The sequence below is a fragment of the Oncorhynchus masou genome, chromosome 6 (assembly GCF_036934945.1).
Source record: "Oncorhynchus masou masou isolate Uvic2021 chromosome 6, UVic_Omas_1.1, whole genome shotgun sequence".
Classification (NCBI taxonomy): Eukaryota; Metazoa; Chordata; class Actinopteri; order Salmoniformes; family Salmonidae; genus Oncorhynchus; species Oncorhynchus masou.
In genome coordinates this window covers 57919333-57940867 of record NC_088217.1, presented here as the reverse complement: position 1 = coordinate 57940867, position 21535 = coordinate 57919333, and the positions used below count along the sequence as shown (strand labels likewise).

The 21535-nt window shown below is 40.8% G+C and overlaps 1 protein-coding gene across 1 annotated transcript; it reads left to right on the top strand.

The window, feature by feature from the left end:
* The first annotated feature begins 631 nt into the window (after positions 1-631).
* On the top strand, positions 632-20158 carry LOC135541636 (odorant receptor 131-2-like). Its single transcript, XM_064967951.1, has 3 exons — positions 632-971; positions 1050-1486; positions 19964-20158. The coding sequence occupies exons 1-3, from the start codon at positions 632-634 to the stop codon at positions 20156-20158; spliced, it is 972 nt and encodes a 323-aa protein (XP_064824023.1).
* The last annotated feature ends 1377 nt before the right edge of the window (positions 20159-21535 follow it).

Below are 21535 nucleotides of genomic sequence, written 5' to 3'. Positions count from 1 at the left end.
TCTAATCATGTAGGCTATCCTACCCTCAATGTATATGCCATCTCCTGGCTAGTGCGCATTTGCCAAGACCAGAGTGGGTACATCGCAAAACATGGGAACAAAACCATCAGTAGAGTTGAAAATGTGATGGAAACTTGTGTTTATTTTTATGTGCACTACGTCACCACAAACAGCCTTTTATCTGCAACAGGTGAATTTGATGGAAATCTGTCACCAACTGGATGGAAACCTAGCTACTGACAAGAATATTACAACTTTTCTCCTATTAGTGTTGTAATGACTTGATGGCAAGCAGAAACTCAAAATGACATGTACACTATAATTCCGCACTAATACCATACTTTAAGCTAGCTAGGTGTGTTAATTTGTAGTCATAGCCAGCTCAGTCCCAAGAAAAACAGTAAGGCTCATTGTTACCTTTTTCATTGTACAGTATATCAAGTTTAAGCTATCCCTGTAATCATATCTCTGCTTATGGGGATTGTCTGAAACTCTGAATAATATTTGTTTTTCTTTGTCAGGTACTGTCTAAGTACTTCTTGATAGTCAACGAGTAATGAACTTCACCAAAGGCCGAAATCAATTCAACATTGCTTTCATGAACAACTGAATGATGAACAACAGCAGAGCAATGGATAACTTCAATGACGCTTTCATTAAAAACTTCACAACAATTGCCCTGGGTGTAATCATCAACTACATCAATGGAACCTTTGTGTATATTTTCTTCAAGAGTCATATTTTCTACAGTGACCCGAGGTATATTCTATACATTCACCTGGTGATCAACGACATGATTATGTTGTCTTTTGCAGTGATGCTACAGGTTATAACATATGCGCTTCCATATGGCCTGAATATGTTTGTTTGCTGTATGATGCTTGTAATCACAAGCACAACCAACAGAAACAGTCCATTGAACTTAGCAGGCATGGCCATAGAGCGCTACATTGCTGTCTGTAAGCCCCTGCATCATATTCAGATCTGTACAGTGCGTAGGACTTACATCCTCATCTGCCTCATCTGGAGTGTGGCAGCCATCCCTGCACTCAGTGACATCATCATTGTGCTCGCTACTAAACCATTCACAATTTTTTCCACAGGCGTTCTATGTTATAACTATGCTGTTTATGGTTCCCCATATCATGATGCTACGTCCACGGCGGTCCATATTGTTAACCTGTCATTTGTATTTCTGACATTGTTCGTTACTTATTTTAAGGTCCATTTTGCTGCAAAAGCTGCCATAACAGACCCAGCGTCGGCTCGAAAGGCTCGTAACACAATATTGTTACATGGGGTTCAGCTTCTGTTCTGCATGCTGGGGTATATCACGCCCCTAACCAATATGATTCTCTTGTCTCTCTTCCCAAATAAGCGAACAACCATTCTGTTCTCAAATTTCCTTTTCACCAATGTTTTGCCACGTCTCTTAAGCCCAGTGATTTACGGTTTAAGAGATCAGAAATTTGCCAAGTATATGAGAGTTTACTATTCATGCAAACAATATGATATCCAAATAAAGCCCACTGATGTTCAAATGAATTCAAAAAAGCGGTAGGGTAAATTGTAACCTGTTCATAATCATATAATTTGCATCAGAATGGGCTGGATGTGTCAACTGTGTATTGAAGTGTTGATCTGCACAGGACCTGCATTTTCATCGCCCTCATCTGGGGTCATCACTGGACCCACTGATATCATCACTGTGCTTGCAACCATAAACATATAATCTAATTATAATTCTGTGCTTGCACCTTGGTCTTTGTGAGCACTAATTACTAACTAGTCTCCTCTGTTATTTTCTGTTACATACTCAATATTGTAGCGACCTTAGCCCAACACCTAGCGACCTCATCAAGGGGTTTGGATCTCTTGGCGGAAGGTGTTGGGTTGACAGTTGCTGGACCTGAGTTTGAGTCCCAGTTGGGGCTACCACCTGAATTCACTACAATATTGAAATGACATTGGTAGAACACCTTGCAACCTCTCAAGAAGTTTGAGCATCTTGGTGTAATCTGACAACCCTCTGAATTCACGAATTCACGAATGCCCAGAGTGCACTCTGAGTGTACTCTGGCATTCCAGATTGAAGTTACGAACACACCCCTAGAGCGTTAGTGACTGTAACTGTGCTGCTGGCAATAGTTGAATTACCTTTTTTGCAGACATTTACTGACACCGGTCATATTCAGCGGGTGTTGCTCGTTTGTAAATTCATCAGTTATTCTGCGCTCTGACACACTCAGACCAGAGTGCTCTGAAATCAGAGTAGATAACCAGAGTGAACAAACCTAATATCTTGGAAATTTAGCCTGATGTTAAATACTCATTCTTATATTCAGCACAGTACAATGTCTGGAGTTTCATATTCATGTGGAACATGATACAGGATAGAGTTTATGTATACAGAAAACACTTGTTGCTACATTGCAATTACTTTAGAAATCAGAGCGCACTCAAATGACTAGCCGGGTCTTAAGATGCTCTCGTTTGATAATAATTCTGGGAACATAACTATCTTCACATATATTGCATTGTACAGATTGTACCTGCAGTATAAATACCATATTTAGGCAGGTAAGGCTGTTGGACACCAGATGGTGGTATTGTCAAAAGAAAAGCAACAGTGCCAAATTCCATTGCACAAGGGCCCCTATACAGTATACAGCATGTCCAGTTTCCTGGACCTAGATACATTTTACTCATGAAATAAAAACATGGTCAATAGAAAACCTCCACTGAATGTGCTTTTCAGCCCAGGAATAGGCTAAATCTGGGTCCAGATAACTATACCTATAGTATAGCGTAGTATAGTATAGTATAGTATAGTATAGTATAGTATAGTATAGTATAGTAATACAACTTATTTACAAGCACTTCGTTACACCCACAATAACATCTTCTAAACACGTGTATGTGAACAATGTATTTGATTTGAATTGATTTTTAATTAAGTTGATCTTATACCTGTCCGGTAAGGGTGTAATCACTTTAGTAACAACATATTAATAGCATGTTGTTATATAGTACTTTATTAATTGCATTTTAATTGGATCAATATTTACAAATGAGTCTGTGTGTAAATGGAACACATGTTTAAAGCATGCGCACAGATCTGCAGACACTGTGGCCCTCAAGGACAGGGGTGTGTTTGACACCCCTCTATGCTGTGCTATTGTCAGTTACATTCCATTATCAAGACATAGTAGTGTTGCTATTAAATGTTGATAAATCACAAATGTCTCATAGTAAGGATTACTGGATTGCTGCATTGTCAGCGTCAAGACATTCCCCACTGGGCAGTGGGCACGGACATAAATTCAACATCTATTCCACATTGGTTCAACATAATTTTTTTGAAATGATGTGGAAACAACGTTGATTCAACCAGTGTGTGCCACGTCTTACCACAGCCTTTTGGCAAGAACATTGCATTAGATAACCTACTAATTACCAACAAATAGAATTCTTGTTTATGGTCACTGGGCTTGTAATAGACTATAAAATCTTTCACACAATTTAGCTTGAATTATTATAGCAATTTCAAATAATTAAGCATATTCCTTGATGATATAAATAGGCCTAGGCCTACAATGGTGTAACTTATCATTACCCAAACAATAATTTGAAATGGTTTAAAAAAGTAATATCGCTCAACTTGCTCTCATGGAAAATCACTCATTGAGAACTAAATATGTATTAAATCAAGTATAGGGCATACTTGCATATGAAAATGAAATGTATAAACATTTGTTGTACATGTTGGGGGTCCACTTTTTGATGGTAGATTATGCACACATTAATAAGTATAGCTTTAATGTTCTTAAGAAATGTGTTTAAATCTTGAAGATTGTTATTTAGAATTGTATGTTCACAAAAATAGAATTTGATAACATTCAATACAAACAATGAATTTTGAGTGATAAGCGCAGCAGGACCAAATAAAATGATAGAAATAGACTACTCTAGTTGTGCATGACATCATAATCAGCAGGAGCAAACACGTTTGCACTTCCATACCTCAAGACAGGCGCGAGGAGGCTGATGTATCCTTGGAGAGAGATGTGCGGTTACTTGTCGTGAGATAACATCCACACGGAAAGTACCGTGAAATGCAGATGAACCTTTATGTGTGACGATGGTATGCAATCACAAGCGTAAGAGAAGATGAGATACAGTACGAGTGCTGTTGCAGTAACAAAAGCTTTGCTGAAGTGGAGAAAGTGCTGAATTTAGTTATGCCGATGCCTATCAAAAGAACAAAAACTTAATGGTATTGTTAGTAGACCTAAAGCATGAGTTAAGACTGAAATGTATAAAGATTCAGCCAGTTACAGCCTCTCAAACTTAACATGGGATAGAGACTATATTCAGTTATTTCGGGACAAAACAGAAAAGAAGAACAAAATTATCCTGAGGTGAGTTTGTCATTTTTCTGTTTTGTTTTAACTTCATCTTTCTTTTAGTGTCGTAGCATATTTTTTGTACAAATATCGAATGATAGTCCTGTTGACAGGTCTGCATGCTTTTCATATTGGTTTGTAATTAGTGTAGGGGGGAAGTGTCTAAAATAAAAGTTATTTGATAGTTTATATTCAAATGCCACCAACAGAATGCTTTTTAGCCTATGACATTATTTTAGATTTTATAAGGCAAACAAATTACATTACCTATGATTAACCTACTTCAGATTGTCTATGAATCTCTGTCTGTAAACTGACATTTCAAGTGCATTGATTTTAAACTGAGAGCCGTCTTCCAAATTATACATCAACAATTTTTATATGCACATGGCAATCCCCACAAGAGCCGCACTTGTCATTTAATCAGTGAAGTCGCATTTTAAGAGAGCACATGAATTGCTTAATCCCTAATCTAATTTTAAATTTGGTTTTAAAACAGAGCAAAAAGATTAAATTTGAACTTGGTTTAAAGTCAAAATTGAAATTAAATCAAATACAATTTTATTTGACTCATGCTTCGCAAACAACAGGTGTAGATTAATAACCTCTCTGGGGTAGGGGGACGCAAATGTCCCACTTGGCCAATTGCCAGGGAAAATGCAGAGCGCCAGATTCAAATAAAGTTCTATAAAATTCAAACGTTCATTAAAATCAATGGTGTCAACTTCCGGTGCCGACAGAGATGGCCGCCTCGCTTCGCGTTCCTAGGAAACTATGCAGTTTTTGTTTTTTTACGTGTTATTTCTTACATTAGTACCCCAGGTCATCTTAGGTTTCATTACATACAGTAGAGAAGAACTACTGAATATAAGATCAGCGTCAACTCACCATCAGTACGACCAAGAATATGACTTTCGCGAAGCGGATCCTGTGTTCTGCCTTTCACCCAGGACAACGGAACGGATCACAGCCGGCGACCCAAAAAACGACTCCGTAAAAGAGGGAAACGAGGCGGTCTTCTGGTCAGATTCCGGAGACGGGCACATCGTGCCCCACTCCCTAGCATTCTTCTCGCCAATGTCCAGTCTCTTGACAGCAAGGTTGATGAAATCCGAGCAAGGGTAGCATTCCAGAGGGACATTAGAGACTGTAACGTTCTTTGCTTCACGGAAACATGGCTCACTGGAGAGACGCTATCGGAGTCGGTGCAGCCAGCGGGTTTCTCCAAGCATCGCGGCGACAGAAACAAACATCTTTCTGGTAAGAAGAGGGGCGGGGGCGTATGCCTTATGGCTAATGAGACGTGGTGTGATCACAGAAACATACAGGAACTCAAATCCTTCTGTTCACCTGATTTAGAATTACTCACAATCAAATGTCGACCGCATTATCTACCAAGAGAATTCTCTTCGATTATAATCACAGCCGTATATATTCCCCCCCAAGCAGACACATTGTTGGCTCTGAACGAACTTTATTTGACTCTTTGCAAACTGGAATCCATACATCCTGAGGCTGCATTCATTGTCGCTGGGGATTTTAACAAGGCTAATCTGAAAACAAGACTCCCTAAATTGTATCAGCATATCGATTGCGCAACCAGGGCTTGCAAAACCTTGGATCATCCGCGACGCATATAAGGCCCTGCCCCGCCCTCCTTTCGGAAAAGCTGACCACGACTCCATTTTGCTGATCCCTGCCTACAGACAGAAACTAAAACAAGAAGCTCCCACGCTGAGGTCTGTCCAACGCTGGTCCGACCAAGCTGATTCCACACTCCAAGACTGCTTCCATCACGTGGACTGGGATATGTTTCGTATTGCGTCAGACAACAACATTGACGAATACGCTGATTCGGTGTGCGAGTTCATTAGAACGTGCGTTGAAGATGTCGTTCCCATAGCAATGATTAAAACATTCCCAAACCAGAAACCGTGGATTGATGGCAGCATTCGTGTGAAACTGAAAGCGCGAACCACTGCTTTTAATCATGGCAAGGTGGCTGGTAACATGACCGAATACAAACAGTGCAGCTATTCCCTCCGCAAGGCTATCGAACAAGCTAAGCGTCAGTATAGAGACAAAGTAGAATCTCAATTCAACGGCTCAGACACAAGAGGTATGTGGCAGGGTCTACAGTCAATCACGGACTACAAAAAGGAAATCAGCCCAGTCACGGACCAGGATGTCTTGCTCCCAGGCAGACTAAATAACTTTTTTGCCCGCTTTGAGGACAATACAGTGCCACTGACACTGCCTGCAACGAAAACATGCAGACTCTCCTTCACTGCAGCCGAGGTGAGTAAAACATTTAAACGTGTTAACCCTCGCAAGGCTGCAGGCCCAGACGACATCCCCAGCCGCGCCCTCAGAGCATGCGCAGACCAGCTGGCTGGTGTGTTTACGGACATATTCAATCAATCCCTATACCAGTCTGCTGTTCCCACATGCTTCAAGAGGGCCACCATTGTTCCTGTTCCCAAGAAAGCTAAGGTAACTGAGCTAAACGACTACCGCCCCGTAGCACTCACTTCCGTCATCATGAAGTGCTTTGAGAGACTAGTCAAGGACCATATCACCTCCACCCTACCTGACACCCTAGACCCACTCCAATTTGCTTACCGCCCAAATAGGTCCACAGACGATGCAATCTCAACCACACTGCACACTGCCCTAACCCATCTGGACAAGAGGAATACCTATGTGAGAATGCTGTTCATCGACTACAGCTCGGCATTCAACACCATAGTACCCTCCAAGCTCGTCATCAAGCTCGAGACCCTGGGTCTCGACCACGCCCTGTGCAACTGGGTACTGGACTTCCTGACGGGCCGCCCCCAGGTGGTGAGGGTAGGCAACAACATCTCCACCCCGCTGATCCTCAACACTGGGGCCCCACAAGAGTGCGTTCTGAGCCCTCTCCTGTACTCCCTGTTCACCCACGACTGCGTGGCCACGGACGCCTCCAACTCAATCATCAAGTTTGCGGACGACACAACAGTGGTAGGCTTGATTACCAACAACGACGAGACGGCCTACAGGGAGGAGGTGAGGGCCCTCGGAGTGTGGTGTCAGGAAAATAACCTCACACTCAACGTCAACAAAACTAAGGAGATGATTGTGGACTTCAGGAAACAGCAGAGGGAACACCCCCCTATCCACATCGATGGAACAGTAGTGGAGAAGGTAGTACGTTTTAAGTTCCTCGGCGTACACATCACAGACAAACTGAATTGGTCCACTCACACAGACAGCATCGTGAAGAAGGCGCAGCAGTGCCTCTTCAACCTCAGGAGGCTGAAGAAATTTGGCTTGTCACCAAAAGCACTCACAAACTTCTACAGATGCACAATCGAGAGCATCCTGGCGGGCTGTATCACCGCCTGGTACGGCAACTGCTCCGCCCACAACCGTAAGGCTGTCCAGAGGGTAGTGAGGTCTGCACAACGCATCACCGGGGGCAAACCACCTGCATTCCAGGACACCTACACCACCCGATGTTACAGGAAGGCCATAAAGATCATCAAGGACAACAACCACCCGAGCCACTGCCTGTTCACCCCGCTATCATCCTAGAAGGCGAGGTCAGTACAGGTGCATCAAAGCTGGGACCGAGAGACTGAAAAACAGCTTCTATCTCAAGGCCATCAGACTGTTAAACAGCAACCACTAACATTGAGTGGCTGCTGCCAACACACTGACTCAATTCCAGCCACTTTAATAATGTGAATTGATGGGAAATGATGTCAAATATATCACTAGCCACTTTAAACAATGCTACCTAATATAATATTTACATACCCTACATTATTCATATAATATGTATATGTATATACTGTACTCTATATAATCTACTGCATCCTTATGTAATACATGTATCACTAGCCACTTTAACTATGTCACTTTGTTTACATACTCATCTCATATGTATATACTGTACTCGATACCATCTACTGTATCTTGCCTATGCTGCTCTGTACCATCACTCATTCATATATCTTTATGTACATATTCTTTATCCCCTTACACTTGTGTATAAGACAGTAGTTTTGGAATTGTTAGTTAGATTACTTGTTGGTTATTACTGCATTGTCGGAACTAGAAGCACAAGCATTTCGCTACACTCGCATTAAGATCTGCTAACCATGTGTATGTGACAAATAAAATTTGATTTGATTTGATTTGATTTAAATCACACATGCAAGATAGCAAATTAAAGCTACACTTGTTGTGAATCCGGTCAGCATGTCAGATTTCAAAAAGGCTTTTCGGCGAAAGCATAAGAAGCTATCATCTGATGATAGCACAGCAGTAAACAAAGAGAGAAATAATATTTCAACCCTGCAGGAATAAAATATAAATCATGCCTTACCTTTGACCAGCTTCTTTTGTTGGCATTCCAATATGTCCCCATAAACATCACAAATGGTCCTTTTGTTCGATTAATTGGTCCATATATATCCAAAATGTCAATTTATTTGGTGCGTTTGATCCAGAAATAAACAGCTTCCAATTTGCACAAAGTCATTACAAAATATCTCAAAAGTACCTGTATCTATGCCAAAACATTTCAAAATACTTTTGTAATACAACTTTAGGTATTTTTAAACGTTAATCGATCAAATTGAAGACGGGTCTATCTTTTTTCAATAGAGGATGAGAGGAAACTAACGCTACTTTTCAAGTCTTGCCCAACTCTCAACAGCGTTACCCTTTTTCATGATGGCCGTACTTCTTCATTGCACAAAGAAATAACCTCAACCAAATTCCAAAGACTGGTGACATCCAGTGGAAGCGGTAGGAACTGCAAACAAGTGACTCAGAAATATTGTTTCCCCATGAGAACTCATTGAACAGACAGTGACCTCAAAAATAAATAATTCTGAATGGTTAGTCCTCGGGGTTTTGCCTGCTACATAAGTTCTGTTATACTCTGTTATATGATTCAAACAGTTTTAGAAACTTCAGAGTGTTTTCTATCCAAATCCACAAATAATATGCACATCTTATATTTTAAGCCTACCATATTGGAGTGCCAACAAAAGAAGCTCATCAAAGGTAATGCATGTTCTTTATTTTTTTTCTTAGTTTTGTGTAGCTGAAATATGCTACCCTCTTTGTTTACTGGTTGTGCTATCATCAGATAATAGATTCTTATGCTTTCACCGAAAAGCCTTTTTAAAATATGACATGTTGGCTGGATTCACAACGAGTGTAATTTTAATTGAGTATCTTACATGTGTGATTTAATGAAAGCTTGATTAATATATCTTTTTTATTTATTTGCCGCGCTGCATTTTCCCTGTTTTTGCCCAAGTGGGACGCGACTTTCCCACCTATCCATAAGAAGTTTTAATAAATTAGCAAAACCCTGTTTTTGCTTTGTTATTATGGGTGTATTGTGTGTAACGTAACATGGGGTCTGAATACTTTCCAAATGTACAGTACATATAACTAGAAATAAAGTGACTAGGCAACAGGATAGATAACAAACAGTAGCAGCAGCGTATGTGATGAGTCAAAAGAAGTTAGTGCAAAAAGGTTCAATGTAGATAGTCCGGGTAGCTGTTTGGTTGACTATTTAACTAACCACTAAGCAGTCTTATGGCTTGGGAGTAGAAGCTGTTCAGGGTCCTGTTGGTTCCAGACTTGGTGCATCGGTACCGCAGAGAGAACTGTCAATGACTTAGGTGGCTGGAGTCTTTGACATTTTTGGGGGCCTGGGATAGAGGTCCTGGATGGCAGGGATCTCTGCCCCAGTGATGTACTGGGTCGTATGCACAACCCTCTGTATCGCCGTGCGGTAGGATATCAAGCAGTTGCTATACCAAGCGGTGATGCAGCCAGTCAAGATGGTCTCAATGGTGCAGCTGTATAACTTTTTGTGGATCTGAAGGCCAATGACAAATCCTTTCAGCCACCTGAGGGGGAAGAAGTGTTGTCGTACCCTCTTCACAACTGTGAAGCACCACATTTGTCCATCGAGAAAGAACAACGACTATACAATTTAGCTAAGCTAAGAATGCAGAGAATAATCAAGTCAATAAATGTTGGATTTTTAGATTGCTTTATTACATTGAGTAGCAAGCTACCCCTTGGTCATTAGAGCAAATATGGTCTGTGATAAGAGTGAGGGGGTTTCACACCTAGCTCGGCTATTAGACTATTTTTTAGTAAAGGTTGAATAGTCTATTGTTCAGATATTAGCCCTCCTCCCCAACTTGCAACAAAGTGCTTTTCCCATCTCATTCCTTTCCCTCTTCCACGCATCATCATTCTGCTCCTGAGTGTCTCGCTTGTGGGCATGCTGGCAGGATATGGTAGCATCTTCGGTTGTGCTTCAAGAATTCTGCAGACAGTAGCACTTTTGTATGAAGGTGTTTTTATTCACAGGCAAATTGTTATATGCTATGGAGGTACATTTGTGTCTTTTGGTCAAGAGCAAAACCTTTTTTATTTTCTATCAAAAATATTTATTCTGAAAGCAACTTTTTTCCAACACAAAGGAAGTCAAAGCAGACACCTACGAAGATGGCATCTCAGGTAAGCAGCACTGAGCTGTATTGAGGTATCCTAAAAATGACATCTGCTGCTTTAGATTGAACAGTCATATCTCAGTTATTGTTTTCATATCTATAAAAAAATAAGCTGTTTTCTTTACTTTCAGAGAGCAAGCTGACCAAGGGGTAGAAAACTTAGATAATGCCAGATGTTCATTGTCTGGGGAACAGGCAGTAGAAGCTTTATTGCTGGCAAAGTGTCCATAACCAGAGGTAATTAAACTGTTCTGTGTTATTTTTCTCCATCTCTGCCTGTCTTGTTGTATATGAAACCTGTCTCACATGCATTCATTAAAAAAAACTTAAGATGTCAGCTGCTAATTTTCAGATTTACACCACATAAACACAGCCATTTTCAGTGGACTATCTGTTGCTGCCAAGTCATGATTTCCCTGGGAGTTAGCCTTGCAATAACCAAGTGGTGAGACACATAGCACTCTATATTTAAATGCTTCAGGTACACTCCAACAGGTGTCTGTGTCACATACAGTATATTCTATTGACATTATCTTCAATTGTTTGTCCTCATGTGTCTGTTTTTCAGCATAAACTATTCTGTAGCCACTTTAGTGTGGACACCAGCTGAGACCACACACACACAATAACAGTCTCTCTTCCTTCACTTCATCCCTATCCCCCTTCTCCCTAAATCCTCTAGGTTATATCAGCTCTTTTGGTGAACCCCTCCCGCATCTGAACTGGCTGACACAGAGGGCACAGCATGATCATAGGTGAGATGTCACTTGGTCGGGTAAACAGGAGTATTATTAAAGAGATGCTTTACATTGAAATACAGACAGAGATGTAGTAGTCCCAGAGTTAAATATCCAAGGTCAGTTTTACATTTCACCTCCTGATTTAAGATGACTGACCATGTTAGAATAAAAAGAACAAGGCTTAATCATGCTCTCTCATCTGCAGGTATGTTTTGATGTGAGAGAGGAATCCAGTCCCGTAATCACCACCTCACCCGCTCTTAAGATAACCTTCGGGCCAACTGGGGGCCCAAGGCTCCTTAGGAGACACCACAATTGTGATGAACTAAGAGAATATTAGGGTAGGACTGTAATTCATGAATCATATGCTGTCTGCCTCTGTTCTTTACCTCTTTCCCTTTCTGTCTTCTACATCTCTCTCCCCACCTTGTCTTTCTTCCTCATTATATAATGCACACCATATGTGCATTGAAATACAGATTAAACTTGTATTCATGATATTACAATTATCATAATTATAATGCATTTATGTATTTATAACACCTAGATAATGAACTTCTTTCAATAAAGCGTTTCACATTCTCCACTGGTTGAAATTAAGTATCTCATTGAAATACTATCCTGTGTCCTCAGATTAATGCAGATGAAGGGAGTTAGATATGCATAGTTTTTTTCTGTATACTGTATATGAATTACAAATCAATCATGCTTCTAGTCTATTGCATAGTTACAATATGTAATCATTGATGACCCAGAAGCAGGAGTGGTAAACACTGTTGAAGTGTATTATTGTAATACATACAAATATGAATTTATTTGCAAATTATGGTGGAAGATAAGTATTTGGTCAACTACAAACAAGCAAGATTTCTGGCTCTCACAGACCTGTAACTTCTTCCTTAAGAGGCTCCTCTGTTCTCCACTCATTACCTGTATTAATGGCACCTGTTTGAACTTGTTATCAGTATAAAAGACACCTGTCCACAACCTCAAACAGTCACACTCCAAACTCCACTATGGCCAAGACCAAAGAGCTGCCAAAGGACACCAGAAACAAAATTGTAGACCTGCACCAGGCTGGGAAGACTGAATCTGCAATAGGTAAGCAGCTTGGTTTGAAGAAATCAATGGTGGGAGCAATTATTAGGAAACGGCCACTGATAATCTCCCTCGATCTGGGGCTCCACGCAAGATCTCACCCCGTGTGGTCAAAATGATCACAAGAACGGTGAGCAAAAATCCCAGAACCACACCTAGTGAATGACCTGCAGAGAGCTGGGACCAAAGTAACAAAGCCTACCATCAGTAACACACTACGCCGCCAGGGACTCAAATCCTGCAGTGCCAGACGTGTCCCCCTGCTTAAGCCAGTACATGTCCAGGCCCATCTGAAGTTTGCTGGAGAGCATTTGATGATCCAGAAGAAGATTGTGAGAATGTCATATGGTCAGATGAAACCAAAATATAACTTTTTGGAAAAACTCAACTCGTCGTGTTTGGAGGACAAAGAATGCTGAGTTGCATCCAAAGAACACCATACCTACTGTGAAGCATGGGGGTGGAAACATCATGCTTTGGGACTGTTTTTCTGCAAAGGGACCAGGGCGACTGATCCGTGTAAAGGAAAGAATGAATGGGGCCATGTATCGAGAGATTTTGAGTGAAAACCTCCTTCCATCAGCAAGGGCATTGAAGATGAAACGTGGCTGGGTCTTTCAGCATGACAATGATCCTAGACACACCGCCCGGGCAACGAAGGAGTGGCTTCGTAAGAAGCATTTCAAGGTCCTGGAGTGGCCTAGCCAGTCTCCAGATCTCAACCCCATAGAAGATCTTTGAAGGGTTGAAAGTCTGTGTTGCCCAGCAACAGCCCCAAAACATCACTGCTGCATGGAGGAATCTGCATGGAGGAATGGGCCAAAATACCAGAAACAGTGTGTGAAAACCTTGTGAAGACTTACAGAAAAAGTTTGACCTCTGTCATTGCCAACAAAGGGTATATAACAAAGTTTTGAGATAAACTTTTGTTATTGACCAAATACTTATTTTCCACCATAATTTGCAAATAAATTCATTTAAAATCCTACAATGTGATTTTCTGGATTTTTTTCTCTCATTTTGTCTGTCACAGTTGAAGTGTACCTATGATGAAAATTACAGTCATCTCTCATCTTTTTAAGTGGGAGAACTTGCACAATTGGTGGCTGACTAAATACTATTTTGCCCCACTGTACATGCAGACACAGCATCATTCAAATAATGGAGTTTGATATGACTGAAAAAGAATGTCTCAGAGATTATACCTGAACCGCACCTTTATTGCCATGATCAGTGTATATATTCAATGTACAGGCTACAATGTGGGAATCTCATGCGTGGAAATAACTACAGCACATTTATATATAGGACTTGCACCCTTGGCACAATAAAGTTATTATATTCTACTCTATCCATAGGCTTCATTAATGCCATTCAGACTTTAAGTTGATACAAGAACTATGCTAGCTGAGGTTCATAGATTGGTATGAATATTAGTTCAGAACCTAACGTTTTAGGGTCCATAACAGATCGGCTACATACTGTAGCTAGCTACACATCCATAGGCATACAGTTATTTTCATCCTCCACTACACAGTACACAGCAAGCTTTCACAATTGTACATTCTATTTGCAGCAAATGCTTTAGCTCGCTAGATTCTTTACATCCACTGTTTCACAAGACGACAGCCTGGTTTGCTGGTTTTCTCAGGAGTCCCTAAAAGTTATACTGTTACAATGGGCGACAATCATTTAGACATGTTACATTGGCGTTCTTGGGCACAGGAACTAAGGTGGTCTGTTTGTAGATATTACAGACGGGGTCAGGGAGAGGTTGAAAATGTCAGTGAATAAACTTAGTTTAGTAAAAAATATATATATTTATCTAAGGAAGGTTTAAAGTTTGGTTTAACAAGATGAATAGATCAACCTTGATTTAAACCACTTTAAGATTTAATCCATGTTGGTGCAACTCATCCCTAATCTTCTCAGGTTTAGCAGCTGAGCCAATTCAACTGAATAAAACATAATTTACTGCACAGTGCAAGAGGGCGGCAGGTAGCCCAGTGTATGGAGCGTTGGACTAGTAACCGAAAGGTTGCAAGATCAAATCTCCAAGGTAAAAATATGTTGTTCTGCCCCTGAACATGGCAATTAACCCACTGTTCCTAGGCTGTCATTGAAAATGTTCTGAACTGACTTGCCTAGTTAAATAAAGAGTATATGGATGGAACTAGCTGGTTTTGCACCAATAATGTTTGTCATCTAAAGGCTGAATTCAGTGTTGAAATAAACATTCAATGTCATCTTCATAAGCAACTCCAATGTATAAGCAAGAGCCAGTTTGGATTTGGCATCAAACCAATCAAATCACATCAACAGCAAAATGTCATTGTCAGAAACAATTACTTAGCTAGACGGTTCATTGTTGCCCATGCAAGTTAGGCTAGAAAGCATTTTAGCCAGGTAGCCTAGTTTAGGACATCAAACATAACTGTTTATCCAACATGAAAAGATGGCATTGCCATTCATCTAGACTACAAGTAGAGTCAAAATGTTTTTTCTACTTTTGTGCTTGTGCATAAATCAGTACAATGGACAGCCACATGATATTTGGCAATGTTGACTTGGCACATTGACTCTGTACCGGTACCCCCTGTATATAGCCTCATTATTGTTATTTTATCGTTGTTCTTTCATTTTTTACTTTAGTTTATTTAGTCAATATTTTTCTTTACTCTTATTTGTCTTAAAACTGCATTGTTGTTTAAGTTATTGTAAGCATTTTGTCACCTTTATTTAACCAGGTAGGCTAGTTGAGAACAAGTTCTCATTTGCAACTGCGACCAGGCCAAGATAAAGCAAAGCAGTTTGACACATACAACAACACAGAGCTACACATGGAATAAACAGACATACAATCAATAATACAGTAGAAAAATCTATATACAGCATGTGCAAATGAGGTAGGATAAGAGAGGTAAGGCAATAAATAGGCCATGGTGGCAAAGTAATTACAATATAGCAATTGAACACTGGAATGGTAGGATGTGCAGAAGATGAATGTGCAAGTTGAGATACTGCGGTGCAAAGGAGCAAGATAAATAAATAAATAAATAAATACAGTATGGGGATGAGGTAGAGGTAGATTGCATGGGCTATTTACAGATGAGCTATGTACAGGTGCAGTGATCTGTGAGCTACTCTGACAGCTGGTGCTTAAAGCTAGTGAGGGAGGGAGGTCAGAGTCTCCAGCTTCAGAGATTTTTGCAGTTCGTTCCAGTCATTGGCAGCAGAGAACTGGAAGGAGAGGCGGTCAAAGGAAGAATGTGCTTTGGGGGTGACCAGTGAGATATACCTGCAGGAGCGTGTGCTACGGGTGGATGCTGCTATGGTGACCAGTGAGCTGAGATAAGGCGGAGCTTTACCTAGCATAGGCTTGTAGATGACCAGGAGCCAGTGGCTTTGGCAACTAGAATGAAGCGAGGGCCAGCCAACGAGATCCTACAGGTCGCAGTGGTGGGTAGTATATGGGGCTTTGGTGACAAAATGGATGGCACTGTGATAGACTGCATCCAATTTGTTGAGTAGAGTGTTGGAGGCTATTTTGTAAATGACATCGCCGAAGTCGAGGATCGGTAGGATGGTCAGTTTTACGAGGGTATGTTTGGCAGCATGAGTGAAGAATGCTTTGTTGCGAAATAGGAAGCCGATTCTAGATTTAAATTTGGATTGGAGATGTTTAATGTGAGACTGGAAGGACAGTTTACAGTCTAACCAGACACCTAGGTATTTGTAGTTGTCCACATATTCTAAGTCAGAACCGTCCAGAGTAGTGATGCTGGACGGGCGGGCAGGTGTGGGCAGCGATTGGTTGAAGAGCATGCATTTAGTTTTACTTGCATTTAAGAGCAGTTGGAGGCCAAGGAAGGAGAGTTGTATGGCATTATTGAAGCTCATCTGGAGGTTGGTTAACACAGTGTCCAACAAAGTGCCAGAAGTATACTTAATGGAGTCGTCTGCGTAGAGGTGGATCAAATAATCACCAGCAGTGAGAGTGACATCATTGATGTATACAGAGAAGAGAGTCGGCCCGAGAATTAAACCCTGTGGCACCCCCATAGAGACTTCCAGAGGTACGGACAACAGGCCCTCCGATTTGACATAATGAACTCTATCGGAGAAGTAGTTGGTGATCCAAGCGAGGCAATCATTTGAGAAACCAAGCCTGTTGAGTCTGCCAATAAGAATGTTGTGATTGACAGAGTCGAAAGCCTTAGCCAGTTCAATTTTTGGCTTAGTTGTCACCCAAATGCCTGTCACTGCCCTTTTAACCATTTACAAGCACAGCAAAGTTCAATTGGGAATATAATGTCAAATATTTTGTTAATTTATACAACAGATGAATGTGTATTCACTCTGGTCTAATGATCTGGATTGCATTTGAGATTACAGTAAATTAAAAGTACAAAGTGCAAGTGATCAATGCCATTCGAGATTCTGCACAGATTATTACAGCAATTGTGAAGATCTCCACAGACCGTCGCATGCTATTTGATTACACAAGTCTAATGATAATCTCCAAGTCTGAGCCCACCTTCCACATTGAGGGGCCTTAGCCCAGGTATTAGCCGAGGAATAGACAATGAATTTAACAAATCAATAGCCTCTGTGATCCAGTCCATACCCGCCATCGACCCATCACAGCTTCCCTTTTACCTACCATCAAGACCAGCTCCAACCATCCAGCCATGGGATATAGTGACTTCAGAAAGTATTCACACCCCTGGACTTTTTCAAAATGTTGTTGTGTTACAGCGTGAATTTAAAATGAATTAAATTGAGACTTTGCGTCACTGGCCTACTCACAATACCCCATAATATCTATGTGGAATTATGTTTTTAGACATTCTTACAAGCCTAAATAAGTTCAGGACTAAAAATGTGCTTCACAAGTCACATAATTAGTTGCATGTGTGCAATAATTGTGTTTAACATGATTTTTGAATGACTACCTCATCTCAGTACAATTATCTGTAAGGTCCCTCAGCAAGGCCGTTGCCAGAACTAATCCCTTGGAAATGTAACTAAAGCGAGAGCACCTGACTCTGCCATATGGACACATTGATACTCCCGAGTGGTGCAGTGGTCTACGACACTGCCTCAGCACAAGAGGTGTTACTGCAGTACCTTGAATCCAGGCTGCATCACATCCGACCATGATTGGGAGTTCCATAGGGTGGCGCACAATTGGCCCAGCATTGTCCGGGTTTGACCAGGGTAGGCCGTCATTGTAAATAAGAATTTGTTCTTAACTGACTTGCCTAATTAAATTAAATAAAAATACATTGGCGGCTAAAGAAATGACCGCATACAACTCAGAGAAAGCCTATAGACCATTGCAGGAATAGGCCTGGAACTAAGCCATGTCAACTAAGCAAAATATATAGGCCTAAAGCTGACAAATAAAAACAAGAGAAAATATCCTGATGAAAATGCTGGTTCTTTCAATCACATTTATCTCTCTAGACTGCCTCCCTTTCTATTTGTCTTGACTTGAGCTATTGAAGTACAAAATTGTATCAAATCATCAACAGGGTGCTGCCTGAATTGGCTGTCAATAGCGAACTTGCAACATTGTATCAACTAGCCTCAGGACAGACAGCTGTTTATGACATTTCCACTGGATATATGGGATCATCATATCACGATATTTCGCTCTTTCACATCAAGGCTTGGTGATTATTAAAAAATTTGCAATGGATGTAAATAAATATACGTATATGTTGTTGACTTATTGTGTGAGGTGAAGAAAAACATTACACTTTCCTACATGAATATGTTTCTCACAAGTGTAGCAGGTTGTGAACTTTACAAACAACCTTTCCACTCTGAGAATGAGAATGTTAAATTACTGTTATTAATTCATTCATTAACCAAAATGAATGTAATCAAATGATGGGGGATTAATGGTACATTTACTAGGTGACATACAGTACCAGTTAAAAGTACCAGTTAAAAGTTTGGACACACCTACTCATTCAAGGGTTTTTCTTTATTTTTTTACTCTTTTCTACATTGTAGAAAAGACATCAAAATGCCAAGAATGTGCAAAGCTGTCATCAAGGCAAAGGGTGGCTACTTTGAAGAATCTAAAACACAGTTGAAGTCGGAAGTTTACATACACTAAGTTGACTGTGCCTTTAAACAGATTGGAAAATTCCAGAAAATTATGTCATGGCTTTTGAGGCTTCTGATAGGCTAATTGACTGTTTGAGGCAATTGGAGGTGTACCTGTGGATGTATTTTAAGGCCTACCTTCAAACTCAGTGCCTCTTTGCTTGACATCATTGGAAAATTAAAAGAAATCAGCAAAGACCTCAGAAAAAAACTTGTGGACCTCCACAAGTCTGGTTCATCCTTGGGAGCAATTTCCAAACGCCTGAAGGTGCCATGTTCATCTGTACAAACTATAGTACGCAAGTATAAACAAGCAGCCGTCATACCGCTCAGGAAGGCGTTCTGTCTCTTAGAGCTGAACATACATGATGAAAAGTGCAAATCAATCCCAGAACAACTGCAGAACAACCTTGTGAAGATGCTGGAGGACACAGGTACACAAGTATCACAAAATAGATGGCGTCATGAGGAAGGACATTATGTGGATATATTGAGGCAATATTTCATACGCAAGAATTGGCAGGAGACCGCTGAGCACATTCTGGAGAGCTGAGTGCATGCATTCTGGAAAGAGAGGTTTGCCAGACACCCCTCTATTCCTTCTTGTTGCAACATTTTAAATTACACTCAAGACATTATCTTCACACACATTTTATGCTTTTCATTGACAGCTACAACTCAATTAGCTAAAAATATGTCTTCACTTTGTCATTATGGAGTATTTTGTATAGATTGGAGAGTAAAATTCAGGCTGTAACACAACAAAATGTGTAATAAGTCCAGGGGTATGAAAATTTTCTGAAGGCACTGTATGAATGAGAAGTTGGTTAAGGTAAAATAAAAAAAATAAAATGCAACAAGCCCAGACGGATTACCTGGCAGGCTCATTAAAGAGTTTGCTTACGAGCTAAGTGGACCCATGGCCGTTATCCTAAACACTTCCCTCGATCAAAGTGTGGTCGCAAAGGAGTGGGAAGCTGCTACTGTGGTGCTCCTCCCCAAGACAAATCCACCCAGTGTTATCAAAATCAGACCGATCTCCCTTACCTTCTCTCTATGCAAGGCAGCCGAAAGCTTCATCTCCCAGTGGGCAGTAGGATACATCCTTCCCCAAATCGATGACCATAAATTTGGCTGGATCAAGGGTCATTCCACCACCCACTGCCTCTTGGACCTTACCAACGAGCTGTACAAGCACTCCAATAAGCCTGGCTTCATCTGTTCACTGGTCACCACTGAGTTTAGCAAGGCCTTTTAAAGAGTCTGCCAAAATTTGTCCATCACCAGACTCCTAGACATGGGGCATCGAACATCAGTAGTCAGGTGGATCACTGACTTCCTATCTAACAGGCACCAGGCAGTGAAGTACCTTGGCTCCATGTCGGACAGTGTCATGTGGCCTCCCCCGGGGAATATTGCTTGGACCCCTGATGTTCATTGCATATATCAACATTGCAGCAAGCAACGCAGCAGTGGAAGTTTATGGATGACCTTAACTTAGTAGAGGTGCAACCCCAAACTGCACCCTCTTCAATTCAACAAGATCTGTCCGACTTGGAGTCATAGTCCAGAGACACGATTCTCCACCCGTAGAAATGCAAACTACTTCACACCTACCACCACTGCACATCAATAACTCAGAGCTCCTGAGAGTTGAAGCCATAAAAATCCTAGGCATCCTCATCCAGGCAGACCTCCGTTGGATAGTACAGGTGGATGTGATCTTCAAGAAGGCCATGCAATGCCGAAATATACTGTAGCTCTGTCCTACAGGAGGACATGGTGATGATGTACACCAGATACATACAGCCAATGACAGAATATGCGCCGCAAGTGTGGCACTCTGGTGTAACCAGCAAACAGCGGGACAGGATTGAGGGCGGTGCGCATCATACACTCTTTAAAAAAAAGGTGCTTTCTAGAACCTAAAAGGGTTCTTCCTTCGCACTGACGGTTATTTATTATTTAACTAGGCAAGCCAGCTAAGGACAAATTCTTATTTACAATGACAGCCTAGGAACAGTGGGTTAACTGCCTTGCTCAGGGGCAAAACGACAGATTTTTACCTTGTCAGCTCACGGATTTGATCTAGCAACCTTTGCGGTTACTGGCCCAACACTCCACTAGGCTACTTGCAGTCCCAGAAGATATGTATGTTAAAGTTTTTATAGTTTTTATTGCGTTGATGATTTTCTTGTGCAAAGTGTATTTGTGTGAATTGTGTCAAATATTCCGTATCGGCTGCCATTGATACTGTACTTTGTAATGTCGAATTTGAAATAAACCATTCTATAAGAACACATTTATTGTTACAGTAATCTCAAAATTTTGCAATGGATGTGTTACTCATTTTAATGTTACATAAGTTTGTTAGATAGACTTAGCTTTAGACTATTTATTGTATTTCAAAGTAAAATTGAATTATTTTCAACTGATAGAAGTATGGTTACATTTTAATTTATCTGTCTCTGTTAATTACTTAAATTGCAACAGTGAATCTATTTAGCTTTTAAGTGATCACTCAACAGTCAATCTCATAATAGCACTTTGGTAATAATCAGTGACAAATATCAAAGCTAAACAGGGTTCGGCTTGTTTAAAACCCTGGATGGGCAACCAAAGGGTAGCTGAAGAT

Excerpts from the sequence above, each read along its gene's own strand:
- LOC135541636 (XM_064967951.1), top strand. The coding sequence starts at position 632 with ATGGATAACTTCAATGACGCTTTCATTAAAAACTTCACAACAATTGCC. Across the intron at positions 972-1,049 it reads TGCTGTCTGTAAGCCCCTGC|TCAGTGACATCATCATTGTG; the intron begins ATCATATTCAGA and ends CCATCCCTGCAC. Across the intron at positions 1,487-19,963 it reads AATTTGCCAAGTATATGAGA|GCAGCCGAAAGCTTCATCTC; the intron begins GTTTACTATTCA and ends TCTCTATGCAAG.